General features: G+C 47.4%; 2 protein-coding genes across 2 annotated transcripts in view; one reads left to right on the plus strand and one right to left on the minus strand.

Moving 5' to 3' along the window:
* LOC149443983 (uncharacterized) overlaps positions 1–14,258 on the minus strand; it is a 73,214-nt gene that overhangs the window by 43,727 nt on the left and 15,229 nt on the right. The gene's annotated exons all lie outside the window — the stretch shown is intronic.
* On the plus strand, positions 11,142–12,645 carry LOC149443985 (uncharacterized). The gene has a single exon (XM_089655108.1). The coding sequence runs from the start codon at positions 11,280–11,282 to the stop codon at positions 11,943–11,945; it is 666 nt and encodes a 221-aa protein (XP_089511234.1). The 5' UTR covers positions 11,142–11,279; the 3' UTR covers positions 11,946–12,645.

A 14,258-nucleotide genomic window follows, 5' to 3' on the forward strand; every position in this document is an offset into this window, starting at 1 on the left:
TTTGGATACCCCGATGCTACCTTATTACCTTGAGTGTCTTTCAATAAAACTTTGTGTGTTTATCATCCTCCGTGTGCGTTCTGTCCTGCCTACGCTTCCATCACAGGATATAATGCCTCTACATCTAATGTAAGATGACATCATCAGGTACTGACACATCATTATCAACTTTAGGAGGTGCAAAGTGTCTCTCACATAGGAGGGTAAAGCCACCACAAAAGGTTGTAGCAATTCATCAATATACTCATTGACTTTCTTGTGAGGGACCCCCTCCCTGAGATAATAGTTCTTCCAGGAAGGGGTCAACCACTGATTTATGGACTTTTGGAAGTCTATTAAAAATGGTATCTGGATTTAATACCTTAAAGAAGGTTGTGGTCTTTTTATCAATGTTACCCTTCTCAGAAGCTTCCTCAGTCACACCAGAGAGGACCTTCTGACCATTCTCCAGGTTGATGGTTGTTGTCTTAGTGTACCTTTCCTTATGTTTTATGATCTGTTGACACATCAACACATATCTTTGTTGCTCCATGATGACCAGGTTTCCCCCTTGTCAGTAGGCATGATCACAATGTCATGACAGTTCATAAACTGTTCCAAAGCAACACGTTCTTCACCCATAGGATCATCATAGGCCATCTTATCAAAATTCACCGTTTTTACTTCTCTGATAACTGCAGCCACAAAACACTGAACTCCAACTACTGCCGACAAGAAGGGAAAGAGAAGATTTAACACGTAAACCCTGATCATCGGATCTCATTTTATGATAACAGATCAATGATCTCTTATCAAAGTTGGGACCGTTTCTCCAACCGATTAAACACTCTGGGAATCCCCAGCTATTTCTAACGTTCTGCTTTCTCATTTGTTCAAGTAATGGTTTCAATATTCTCCTTCTTATTAAAGTTTCCACTGCTAGGTCAGCAAAGATCTGCAAATTTATATCTCCATATTTGATTGCTGCCCTTCCTTTTATCTTCTTCCAAAGCTCCTCTTTATCCCGGTAATAATGTAATTGTACAATCACATCTCTCAAATGTTCTCTTCTACCTTCTTGCCATAATCTTCTGATTCTATATACTTTATCAGTTTTAAGTGGCTCTGTTGCAGGTCTGTCCATTACTATTACAAGCATTTTCCCTCTTGTTTCCATTACATTTTCTCCTTGGGAAGTCTCAGGGAAACCTTGAATCCTTAAATTGCATCTTCTATCCCTGTTCTCCTGATTTTGCAGTTTATATAGCAGATTTCTCTGTTCTTTTCTCATTTCCGTCATCTGTCTCTATAAATTTATTATGGCTTGGGCATGTTTATCCAATTCTTCCTCCGTCTCTTCTACCCTCTGCAATACCTGCCCCAAATCTTTGTGCAGTTTCGCCATCTCCAGTTTTATTGACTTTTCTAACCCTTTAAACATTTCTGCAATGTCTGTTTTAGTGGGTAATTGAGAGTTCTTTTTTTGTACTTCTATGTTCTCCAAATCCTGTTTTTCCTGTATCTCCTTCCTCTATATCCTGACTAACGTTGGTCATGTCCAGGACAATCTAGAACAGTGATGGCGAACCTTTTTGAGCCCAAGTGCCCAAACTGCAACACAAAACCAACTTTTTTATTTCAAAGTGCCAACACTGGAATGAATCACTTGCCTACCGGGCACTTCTACCCCCTTCCTGCCCAGGACAATTTTCAGCTTTCAGTGCTGTTGCACTTAACAAAGACAATTGTGCGGTCATGCAACACTGTAACCATATGCAATTTTTATCATTTTTTCACACAAATAGAGCTTTTTTTGGTGGTATTTAATCACCACTGGGTGTTTTATTTTTTGCACTATAAATGAAAAAAGAGCAAAAAATTAAAAACATAAAAGGTTTCCTTTGCTTCTATTCTAAAATTTTGCAAACAGGTAATATTTCTTCTTTGATGTGCGTTGGTGAGGCTGCACTGATAGGCAGCACTGATGGGCATTGATGAGGCGGCACAGATAGGTAGCACTGATGAGGCGGCACTGGTGAGCATTGATGAGGAGGCTCTGATGATGCACTGATATGCAGGAAATGATGGGCACTGATAAGCGGCACTGACAGCACCAACTGGAGGCACTGACAGACGGCACTGACCGGCGGCACTGCTGGGCATCATTGATGGGTGGCACTGATGGGCAGCACTAATGAGGTGTCACAGATAGGTGGCACTGATAGGCGACACTGATAGACAGCACTGATAGGTGGCACTGACTGACATCACTGCTGGGAACTGACTGGCACAACCACTGGGCACTGACTGGCAGCACTGCTGGGCTGCACTGATGGGCACTGGTGGGCACAGGTGGGCGGCACAGGTGGGCGCATTGCTGGGCACAGGTGGGCGCACTGTTGGGCACAGGTGGGTGCATTGCTGGGCACAGGTGGGCGCACTGCTGGGCACACGTGGGTGCATTGCTGGGCACACGTGGGTGCATTGCTGGGCACAGGTGGGCGCACTGCTGGGCACACGTGGGTGCATTGCTGGGCACAGGTGGGCGCACTGCTGGGCATAGGTGGGCGCATTGCTGGGCACAGGTGGGCGCACTGCTGGGCACAGGTGGGCGCATTGCTGGGCACAAGTGGGCGGAACTTGTGTGTGGCACAGGTGGGCACCGATCATCAGGGCACTGATGATCAGTGACCCTGATGATCGGTGCCGATCCCTGTTCTGACAACTGCCGGTTTTCGGCAGTACTTTCCTCACGATCTGACAGCGTGAGGAAAGTGCAGCCGAGAACCGGCATTTGCATTTCCCGGTGATCAGCGTGTCATTGGACACGGCTGATCACGTGGTAAAAGGCCGCTGTGATTGGCCTTTTACCATGTCACGTGATCAGCTGTGTCCGCAGGACACAGCGATCACGGAGATCGCCCGGTGCGCGCCCCCGGAGGTGCGCAGGAGAGCTCGTTCTCTTCCTCTTCCTCTCTTCCTCCTGGCGTGCCCACTGAGATGGCTCTGCGTGCCATAGGTTCGCCATCACTGATCTAGAGCATTCTCCAGTGCTTCCATCTCTGTTCTTCCACTTCTTCCTTGCTGTCTCTCGGGGGTCTGTTTCTCTTGTTGGGGTATATAATTTTGAATTGAGCTTGTCTGGGAGGCCTTTGGCCCTCCTCCTTTTATCCCTTTATTTTTCATACTGTTGACATTTTTTTCCTTTTCTCCTTTCTCTCCCCTCCTATAGACCTCTATTAGTATCCAGTCCCCTGTTGGGTCCTATTGATTTTAGTTTATCCTCCTTCCCCCGAGGTTCTGTCCCCTGGGTGCCTGCCCCCCCCCCCCCTCAGACTTACTTCACAGTTCCAATCAATTATAATAAGTTATTTCATGTAAATTTTCCTTCTTCATTTCATCTCAGTCACCATCCTGATCTCTTCTTCCTCCACACCAGATGATTCAGTCTTCAGATGGGTCTTCTGAATGAGTGAGATGTCTGCTTCCCTGGCTGTTGGTTACAGCTTTCAGGGGGGCTCCCTTGGTGCCCCTACAGGGGACCCGACAGCTCCAGCCTGATGGTATCCAGGAGGGGGGGTGGTAAGGAGAGGGGAGAGAGGTCCACCACTTCCTGCACTCCTTCACACCGGCCAGCTTCTCCCAACTCCCAGGACTCCTTTGCATGTGACCGCTCAGCATCCACGCTGGATCTCTGCTCTCCTCCTCCTCCAGCCTCAGCCGCGCTCTCACTCTCCATCACCAGCCGGCCAGCCCAACCTGGAAGGGTCCGCACTCCTCGCTCTCCTCCACAGGGGACCACTCCTGCTCCCAGGTAGGTCATGGCAGCTGCTCCTAGGGGATTTCCTCCTCTGCTATAGCAGGACATTGGAGACGCCTGGTGCTGGGAGATCTCACATTGATCTGCCGCTTGGCGCCATGTTCAGGCTCCTCCTCTGCAAACTAGTTTCCTTCATTTATTGATAAACACTATAAGACCAATGAAGTGGGTGTAAAGTGGAAGCAGTGGATCTGCAGGGAGCAGCATCTTGAGCACAAAGCACTTTATGTTGTGGATGGATTTGCACACGGTTCAGTTTCCTTCATTTATTGATAAACCCCATAAGACCAATGAAGTGGGTGTAAAGTGGAAGCAGTGGATGTGCAGAGAATAGGATTTGGAGCCCCGAGCTCTTTATCTCTGAATGTCTCCACATATTTGTAGTGTATTTGTGATGATTTCTGTGCACACACAATAGGACAGCGCTGTGACACATAATGCTCTTCTAGATGACAGGGAATCCTTCCCTTTGTTACAGCAGCAGTCCGCTAGAAGGTTTTTGTAGGTTTGGAGTTGTTACACATAGCGCGGGTTTTATCCATTTATAGTGATGACATCATTGCCCAAATCTGGGGGTCACCAGCCATTTCCACCCTTTACTCCCAGCTGGGGGGCTTTGTATCCATATACCAGATGTTCTACAGGACTAAATCTGCAATCAATGTTACTGCAAAATCACAGGGGCCAAAACCCCTCCCCCGAGCAGTCATATATTTCTGTCCCCCTTGGTGGGAGTGGAGGTGACCCCTCTATAAGGATCTACAGTCCATACACACCCAGCACAAGGCCGGGGTCACACTACCAGACGCTTCTCGGGGCTGCAGTTCCTCTGAACTCCACAAGGTGGGGATCTCACTTCTACCCAGACAGGAAGTCTCTGTGGACTAAAGACAGGAAGTGATATCAGGTACAGACAGGAAGTGATGTCAGGTAAAGACAGGAAGTGATGTCAGGTACAGACAGAATGTTCTAGGGGAAATGTGAATAAGGAGGAAGCAGAGAGGAGACATTCCTGGATCTGGCAGCAGAGGAGGTAATACGTAGATGAACCCCTTCAGGGGGAGGAGTTGATGATAATATATTTGCTCCCAAAGCTGGCCTACATGGTTCAGTTTTATCGTTCAGCCATAAAAACTGAAGCGATTCCCCCATCCACACATTGGAGGTGGATGGGGGAATCCTCCCCGCTGCACTCTTGTATTCTGACAATGGGGGGACTCCTCCGCTCTCAGAATACACGGATCAGCACTGAAGCTATTGGCTGCAGCCGCTGGGGGAGTGGCTTTTATCCGGCAGTGGCCACACATGGATGGAAATGTGAGCGATCCCTGCTGAACCAGCTGAATTTCCATGGATCTATGGTCACCTTCAGTGACTTCCTCCCCTCCCCCTCATCTCCTTCATGATGGAAGTCATGCTGAGATCATCTCCCATTGGCTGAGCAATATTCTCATTTGTCTCTCAGCTCCTTCTTGCTATTCCTCGTCCTGCCTGTTGTTTCCTTGGATTGATTTTCTGTGTAGTGACCCCGGCTTGGTCTCTTGGATGCGCTCGTCTGTTGCTTGCCCTGACCTTTCTCCTGATTCCTGGATCTCCTCCTCATCTCTCCTCCATATCCTCTTACACAGCTTTTCTCCACACCTGCAGTGACCCTGGGGGGAGGAAACTTGGCACCAGCACGCCGCCAAATCCATCCCCACCATTAGGGGCTCTGGAGACAATTGTCTGCTATTTACACTCCGTTCCTCCGCACGTCACCTGATCACATGACAGCTTACTTCCACAGATTCCGGACAGATTTCTGGATGGTAAAGGTCAAAGTTCACTCTTCAGTTTACGAGAGGTAGGACGCACATATTGGTCCTGCGTTGTATGTAATGACATCAGAATGCTGCAACAAGCCTATACCCTGCGTAGTGTGGGGGTCCTGTGGGGGGGAATTATACCTCAGCCTGAAGTGGGGCTTTAATAAAATGGAGACCTGAATGGAGAGGTGAGGAGGATTCTGGGAATATCATTTGATGGGACTCTTTGTGTTCAGATGTAGAGTTTTCCTCCTGTGAAGTCTGGAGATCATATGACATCACATTGCCTCCACCTCCCTCCCTGATAGAAGAGAGAAAGAAGAAGAAGATTCTAGAAGTCACCAGAGAGATCACTGAGCTGCTGACAGGAGAGGTGAGCGGTGCCGGGAATTCTGGGACATTCTCCAGTAACAGACAAGGGATGTGTCTGGATGGTGACTGTATCATTGTGTGTGTCAGGTTCCTATAAGGTGTCAGGGTGTCACTGTCTATTTCTCCATGGAGGAGTGGGAGTATTTAGAAGGACACAAGGATCTCTACAAGGACGTCATGATGGACAATCAGCCGCCCCTCACATCACCGGGTAAGAGGAGACTTTATTGTAAAGGAGAGAGCAGTACGGAGGATCCACCTAGATCCCCCATCATCTGATAAACACATAGAAACAATGGATTCAGTCAGTGTGTGTGTTTCCTACAGATGGATCCAGTCATGGGAACCCACCAGAGAGATGTCCCCGTCCTCTGTATTCCCGGGATTCCACACAGGAAGGTCACACCATCCCTCACCATCATCAGGTAGATGATGACAATTATTGGTAGTTGTGATTTATACACAGCATGTTTGTTACAATGAATGTTTTATTATATCTTTCAGAGTGGAATCCTCGGGGATGATAATATTGATGTTAAAGAAGAGTATAAAGAGGAGGATGAGGAGTATGGAGTGATGGAGGAGTTTTCAGAAGGACACAAGGATATGATGGAACCACCTAATACCAGGAACCCCCCAGAGAGATGTCCCCGTCCTCTGTATTCCCGGGATTCCACACAGGAAGGTCACACCATCCCTCACTATTACAAGGTTGGTGGGATGGAGAATCTAGAACATGGACTTGTAGAGACTATGGGCTCCAATCACAAAGCGGTATCTTCCCGTATCCCAGTATGTAGTAAGATGCTGCATTCTGTTTTTTAGTAGTGAAGCCTGCGGGGAATTTACCACTGGTGTCCATAGCAACACTTGTAAATAGCTTGTTGTTAAGGAGAGGGCAGCCGCCAGTGTCCCCAACAACCAATAAACAAGGAGCGGACGGCCGCCAAGTCCCCCGCTGACAGCTGTGACAGGTCTGGTATGGATTTTGAGTGAAACCCCGATGCCAAAATAATAAAAAAATGTTGTGGGTTCCCCTTCAAAATCAATACCAGACCCTTAGTGAGTGCCCACCTTCCTTCTGAACCATAGTAGGCCACATATCTTCAACATGGGGTGGGTGCTTCAGGTCAGGGGCACTCTGCCACCCCTCAAAAGCACCTTGTCTCCATGTCGATGGGGTAAAGTGTCCCTTCCCCACATCCCTGGGCTGTGGGTGGGGGGCTTATTGGAATCTAGAAGCCACCTTTAACATGGAGGCCCCCAGATCCCGGCCCCCCCACAATGTGAATGAGTATAGAGTACATAGTACCCCTATTCATTCACCAAAAAAGAGTAAAAAAAACACTGGAATAAATTTTTGACAAAACAAAAATAAAGAAAAATATCCCCCTGATATGTACTTCTTTTATTTTGGCATGGGGTCCCCCTCAAAATCCATACCAGTCCCGGGGGGGACTCCACGCCATTTTCTTAATATTTCATTGCCAGTAATTATTTTTTTAAGATTTATTGGTTAGGACATGGCGGCGGCTTCTCGCTCCCTAACAACCATGTTGTTTGCTGGTTGTTAAGGATGCCTCCTCGATCCCCTACAGTCCGGCTTCCGTCCCCTACACTCCACCGAAACTTCCTTACTCAATCTCTCCAACGACCTGCTAACCGCCAGTGCTAATGGCCATTATTCAGTGCTCCTACTCCTTGACCTCTCTGCGGCCTTTGACACAGTCGACCACCCCCTCCTCCTCTAAAAACTACACTCCCTTGGCCTCAGAGATTCTGTTCTCTCCTGGCTCTCATCCTACCTGTCACAACACTCTTTCAGCGTTACCTATAAAGCTACCACCTCCGCCTCACTCCCCCTCTCTGTTGGGGTCCCTCAAGGCTCCGTCCTCGGGCCCCTTCTCTTCTCCATCTACACCTCCTCCCTTGGCCAACTCATACACTCTCACGGCTTCAACTACCACCTCTATGCCGATGACACACAAATCTATCTCTCAACCCCCCACCTCACCCCCTTGGTCTCCGCCCGAATCACACACCTACTGAGCGACATATCAGATTGGATGTCGCTCCACTTCCTTAAACTGAACCTCTCCAAAACCGAGTTTCTTGTCTTCCCCCCCAGCCCGGACACCACCCCCCATTGACTTCTCCGTCACATCCAACAACGCCACCATCAAACCCGCCCTGTAGGCCAGAGTACTTGGTGTCATTCTGGACTCCAACCTATCCTTCCAGCCCCAAGTCCAATCTTTAACAAACTCGTGCAGACTCCACCTCCGCAACATGCAGACTCCACCTCCGCAACATGCAGACTCCGCCTCCACAACATCGCCAAAATCCGCACGTTCCTAACCCCAGAAACTACTAAACAGCTCATCCACTCCCTCATCATATCACGACTCGACTACTGCAACTCCCTCCTCACTGGCCTGCCTCGCCGCTGGCTATCCCCGCTTCAGTCCAACCTGAATACGGCTGCCAGACTCATTCACCTTTCCAACATCTCCATCTCCTCCACCCCCCTCTGCCAATCCCTCCACTGGCTTCCGATTGCCCAACGGATCAAATTCAAAATCCTAACGCTGACATACAAAGCTGTCCACCATACTGCCCCGTACTACATCACTGACCTAATATCCAAGTACCACCCAACACGCACACTCCGCTCCTCACAAGACCTCCTTCTCTCTAGTTCCCTGGTCTCCTCCTCCCATGCCCGCCTCCAGGACTTCTCCAGGGTGTCACCCATCCTCTGGAACTCCCTGCCCCAACCCATCAGATTATCACCTACTCTCCTCTCCTTTTGGTGCACCCTGAAAACTCATCTCTTCAGGGAAGCCTACCCCACCCCCTGATAATCTGCCGACCACCTCCACTCTTCCTCCATCCCCCACAGCTATCTCCTCCTGTGCCACCATCCCCTCCCTCCTAGATTGTAAGCTCGAAAGAGCAGGGCCCTCGATCCCCTCATGTTTTGCATTGTATTGGTATTGTTCTGTCCCCCTTTGTAATGTACAGCGCTGAGCGAACTATTGGCGCTTTATAAATACTGTATAATAATAATAATGCCAGCGGCCGCCCACTCTTTACCAAGCAGTACACATTTCCTGAATGCCGCATGTCTCCACCACTAATTAATGACCGCATGCATTTCATTCTTTATTTCCTTCTGTGAATGTAACGCCTGTTCATGCGGTATTTACTGAGCGTGTTCAGTGTTTGTGGTCAATACCGCAACACGGGATAGGAAATGGACAGTTTCAGGATGGCATGCGGTATTTAGGGGAAATGTACCCACATATCACATGTGATCTGCTTCTGTGAAGGGAGACAATGTGTGGATTTTGTGTGTGATGTCACAATCATAAATCTTACATTTTACAGATGATATTTTCTCTCATTTCCTTGATTTAGAGTGGAGATCCAATCGATATAGAATTTGAGGTGAAAGCAGAAGAAGAAGAGGCATATGTGAGGGATGATCAGCAGTCTATGGAGGAGGATGGAATAACGGGGACATTTATAGAGGAGGACACTCCTACAGAGATCAGCACAGGTGGGTCATGAACACTAAATCCATTCCTCCACCCATACTGCTCACTGATTGGTCCAGAGTAGGGCGGGGACTGGGTGATATCAGCCTGTAATCCCCTGGTCACTTTCCTGAGCTGTGTTCCCCGTCCTGTATTCCTGGATTTCTCTCGGATAATCTTCCTTCTCTGTGCTGCAGACACAATTTATGTCTCTAGACTGGATTTATGGAGGTTCTGGGGTTCAGCTGGCAGCAAAATGTTCATTTTCACCATAAGTGTTGAGTTATCTGGGACCTGTTCTGTGTGTTTTCTTCCTCATGCCTGAGAAAAATCTCTGACAGAACATTTCTCCCAGGGTTCCTTGCTCTGTGGTCTGCTGGCTGTGCCGGGTGGAGGGATATGTCTGTAGTGTCTCAGACCCAAGTCACTGAGTGCAGTCTCAGGAGATGGGAGGCAGCGGTGTGGGATCTCTGCAACTTGTCTACAGTAAATGTTTTAACTTCCACTGATTGCTAAATACCAATATTATGAGTCCTGACCATTACTCTATATAATTTATATTGGACATTTCATACTCCTGACCCCTGCACTATATACTCTGTTATACATTACATACTCCTGACCCCTGCACTATATACTCTCTGTTGTACATTACAAACTCCTGACCCCTGCACTATATACTCTATGTTGTACATTACAAACTCCTGACCCCTGCACTGTATACTCTATGTTGTACATTACATACTTCTGACCCCTGCACTATATACTCTATGTTGTACATTACATACTCCTGACCCCTGCACTATATACTCTATGTTGTACATTACATACTCCTGACCCCTGCACTATATACTCTATGTTGTACATTACATACTCCTGACCCCTGCACTATATACTCTATGTTGTACATTCCATACTCCTGTCTTCTGCTCTCCCCCCTCCCCCCACTGCTATATATTCTCTTTTGTTACACCCATTTCCTCCCAGCTGGACATAGTTGTTCTCCCCCATCCTCACTCTCTGACCTCTGGTGATGCTCAGCCAGTCCTGGTTTGGGGGAACCAATCAGCTCCTGTCTAGTAATCCTCTTTGTATTTTAGTCCATGGCCGGGAGATGAGGAAAACCTCCGAGGATTGTCTCACTTTGTCTCCAGACTGGAAAGTAGAAGATGAGGACATCACACAGTATAGTCCAGGAGAAAACCCGGCTCCCTCCAATGTCCATCCGGCACCACCCAGTGTAGATGGACCATCGGATTCCTTATATCCTGAGGAACCTCAGACTGTGCGGGACCGGGCCGGCCTTCCAACAGGGAAGAGCTTCTCCTGTACTGAGTGCGGGAAGGGTTTTTGTTCTAAATACAATCTTAATGTGCATAAAATATCTCACACGGAGGAGAAGCCATATTCCTGTCCTGAGTGTGGGAAATGTTTTTCAGATAAGTCCAGTCTTTACACACATAAAAGATCTCACACGGGGGAGAAGCCGAATTCCTGTTCTGAGTGCGGGAAATGTTTTTCACTTAAATCCAGTCTTTGCAGACATCAGAAATATCATACGGGGAAAAAGCTGTATTCCTGTTCTGAGTGTGGGAAATGTTTTTCAAGTTTGTCCAGTCTATACACACATCATAGATCTCACACAGGGGAGAAGCCATATTCCTGTCCTGAGTGCGGGAAATATTTTTCATACAAGTCTGTTCTTTGCAGACATCAGAAATCTCACACGGGGAAGAAGTCGTATTCCTGTTCTGTGTGCGGGAAATGTTTTTCACAGAAGTCCAATCTTTACAGACATCAGAGATGTCACATGGGGAGAAGCCATATTCCTGTCCTGAGTGCAGGAAATGTTTTTCAAGTAAATCCAGTCTGTACACACATCAGCGATCTCACACAGGGGAGAAGCTGTATTCCTGTGCTGAGTGCGGGAAATGTTTTTCATATAAGTCCGTTCTTTGCAGGCATCAGAAATCTCACATGGGGAAGAAGCCTAATTCCTGTTCTGTGTGCGGGAAATGTTTTTCACAGAAGTCCAATCTTTACACACATCTGAGAACTCACACGGGGGAGAAGCCGTATTCCTGTCCTGATTGTGGGAAATGTTTTTCAAATAAGTCTCATCTTCAAGCACATCAGAGATCTCACACAAAGGAGAAGCCGTATTCCTGTCCTGAGTGCGGGAAATGTTTTTCACGGAAGTCCAATCTTTACACACATCAGAGATCTCACACAGGGGAGAAGCCGTTTTCCTGTCCTGAGTGCGGTAAATGTTTTTCAAATAAGCCCCATCTTCACACACATCAGAGATCTCACACGGGGGAGAAGCCGTATTCCTGTTCTGAGTGCGGGAAATGTTTTTCATGGAAGTGCAATCTTTCCAGACATCAGAGATCTCACATGGGGAAGAAGCCACTTTCCTGTCCTGAGTGAGGGAAGTGTTCCTCACTGGAGTCCTGTCTTCCTGTACATCAGAGGTCGCACAGAACCCTTGAGGTGTATTAGTGCCTTGAGTGCGGGAAATGTCTTCTAGATGAATGTTGCTGGACATCCCAGCTCTCATGTGGGGAAGAAGCACACCCTGATATACACCTCAGATATACTCCATGGCTGATCTTCATCATGGAAGAAACAGTTCATAAGGAGATCAGAGGCCCCCAAAGACATGGATGAAGTGTGGGACCGGGTCGGCCATTGATGGCAGGAGAAGAATAAAAATGGAATCCTGAGCTATGAGTACATTTTCTGGTGGGAGATTTCACAAACACTTGGAGGTCTATTTAAAAAAAACATCATTTGAAGGAATGTGAGGAGCCTTCATCCAGCTGTGACAAGTTTTGGCCATGTTCTTATTTCATATGATCATTGGCTCCATCTAGTGGCCATAATGTCATTTTCATTTAACCTCCTCAGTACCGGGTACTTTCCCCCCTTCCAGCCCTGGACAATTTTCAGCTTTCTGCGCTCTCACACTTCCAATGACAATTACTCAGGAATGTAACACTGTACTATATGACATTTGTATCATTTTGCACACAAATTGCACTTTCTTTTGGTGGGATTTATTCCTTTCTGGGATTTTATTTTTATGCTATAAAAGACCAAACATTAAAATAAAACTAAAATAATGTTTTCTTAGTTTCTGTTATAAAATGTTGCAAACAAGTAACTGCTTCATTTCTTTGGTTTCTTTCTCTTGGAACTCCCTTTTCTGGTTTTCACAAATATATACTCTCCTTCTTCCTAACCTCAGAGCAGACCTTTGGATTGTCCTCCTCTCCTTCCTAACCTCAGAGCAGACCTTTGGATTGTCCTTCTCCTCCTCTCCTTCTTCCTAACCTCAGAGCAGACCTTTGGATTGTCCTCCTCCTCCTCTCCTTCTTCCTAACCTCAGAGCAGACCTTTGGATTGTCCTCCTGCTCCTTATCTTCCTAACCTCAGAGCAGACCTTTGGATTGTCCTCCTCTCCTTCCTAACAACAGAGCTGACCTTTGGATTTTTCTCCTCCTCCTCTCCTTCTTCCTAACCTCAGAGCAGACCTTTGGATTGTCCTCCTCCTTTCCTTCCTAACCTCAGAGCAGACCTTTGGATTGTCCTCCTCCTCCTCTCCTTCCTAACCTCAGAGCAGACCTTTGGATTGTCCTCCTCCTCTCCTTCCTAACCTCAGAGCAGACCTTTGGATTGGCCTCCTCCCCCTTTCCTTCTTAACCTCAGAGCAGACCTTTGGATTGTCCTCCTCCTCCTCTCCTTCCTAACCTCAGAGCAGACCTTTGGATTCTCCTCCTCCTCCTCTCCTTCCTAACCTCAGAGCAGACCTTTGGATTGTCCTCCTCCTCCTCTCCTTCCTAACCTCAGAGCAGATTTTTGGATTGGCCTCCTCCCCCTTTCCTTCTTAGCCTCAGAGCAGACCTTTGGATTGTCCTCCTCTCCTTCCTAACCTCAGAGCAGACCTTTGGATTATCCTCCTCCCCCTCTCCTTCCTAACCTCAGAGCAGACCTTTGGATTGTCCTCCTCCTCCTCTCCTTCCTAACCTCAGAGCAGACCTTTGGATTGTCCTCCTCCTCCTCTCCTTCCTAATCTCAGAGCAGACCTTTGGATTCTCCTCCTCTTCTTCATATCCCAGACTCCAGATACGTAGGATAAGTCTCAGCCGTGGAGAGACTCTTCCAGTAATTTGCTCCTTCCTAGCAAGACCCTTAAACCTTTCAATGAGCCTCTTCTACCATCACTGTAAGCTGAGAGTCCAGCATGCAACATTCCCACCATTGGATTCCCCATTGTGACCTCACCTTTACTCCTACCCCCATGAGAGCATTATGTGTCACAGCGCTGTCCTATTGTGTGTGCACAGAAATCATCACAAATACACTACAAATATGTGGAGACATTCAGAGATAAAGAGCTCGGGGCTCCAAATCCTATTCTCTGCACATCCACTGCTTCCACTTTACACCCACTTCATTGGTCTTATGGGGTTTATCAATAAATGAAGGAAACTGAACCGTGTGCAAATCCATCCACAACATAAAGTGCTTTGTGCTCAAGATGCTGCTCCCTGCAGATCTACTGCTTCCACTTTACACCCACTTCATTCATCTCATCAGATTTGCTGCTATAGGAAACCATCTCTAATCCTGTGCAAATCCATGGAGACAGACAATATTGTGTGCTCAGTATAGTGTTCTCTGCAAGTCCACCACTTCCACTTTGCATCTACTTCAATCCACTTATTTTACTCCAAAAAT

This window comes from Staurois parvus, unplaced genomic scaffold, assembly GCF_062004578.1.
Source record: "Staurois parvus isolate SC_StPar_1 unplaced genomic scaffold, SC_StPar_1.0 ptg000819l, whole genome shotgun sequence".
Taxonomy (NCBI): Eukaryota; Metazoa; Chordata; class Amphibia; order Anura; family Ranidae; genus Staurois; species Staurois parvus.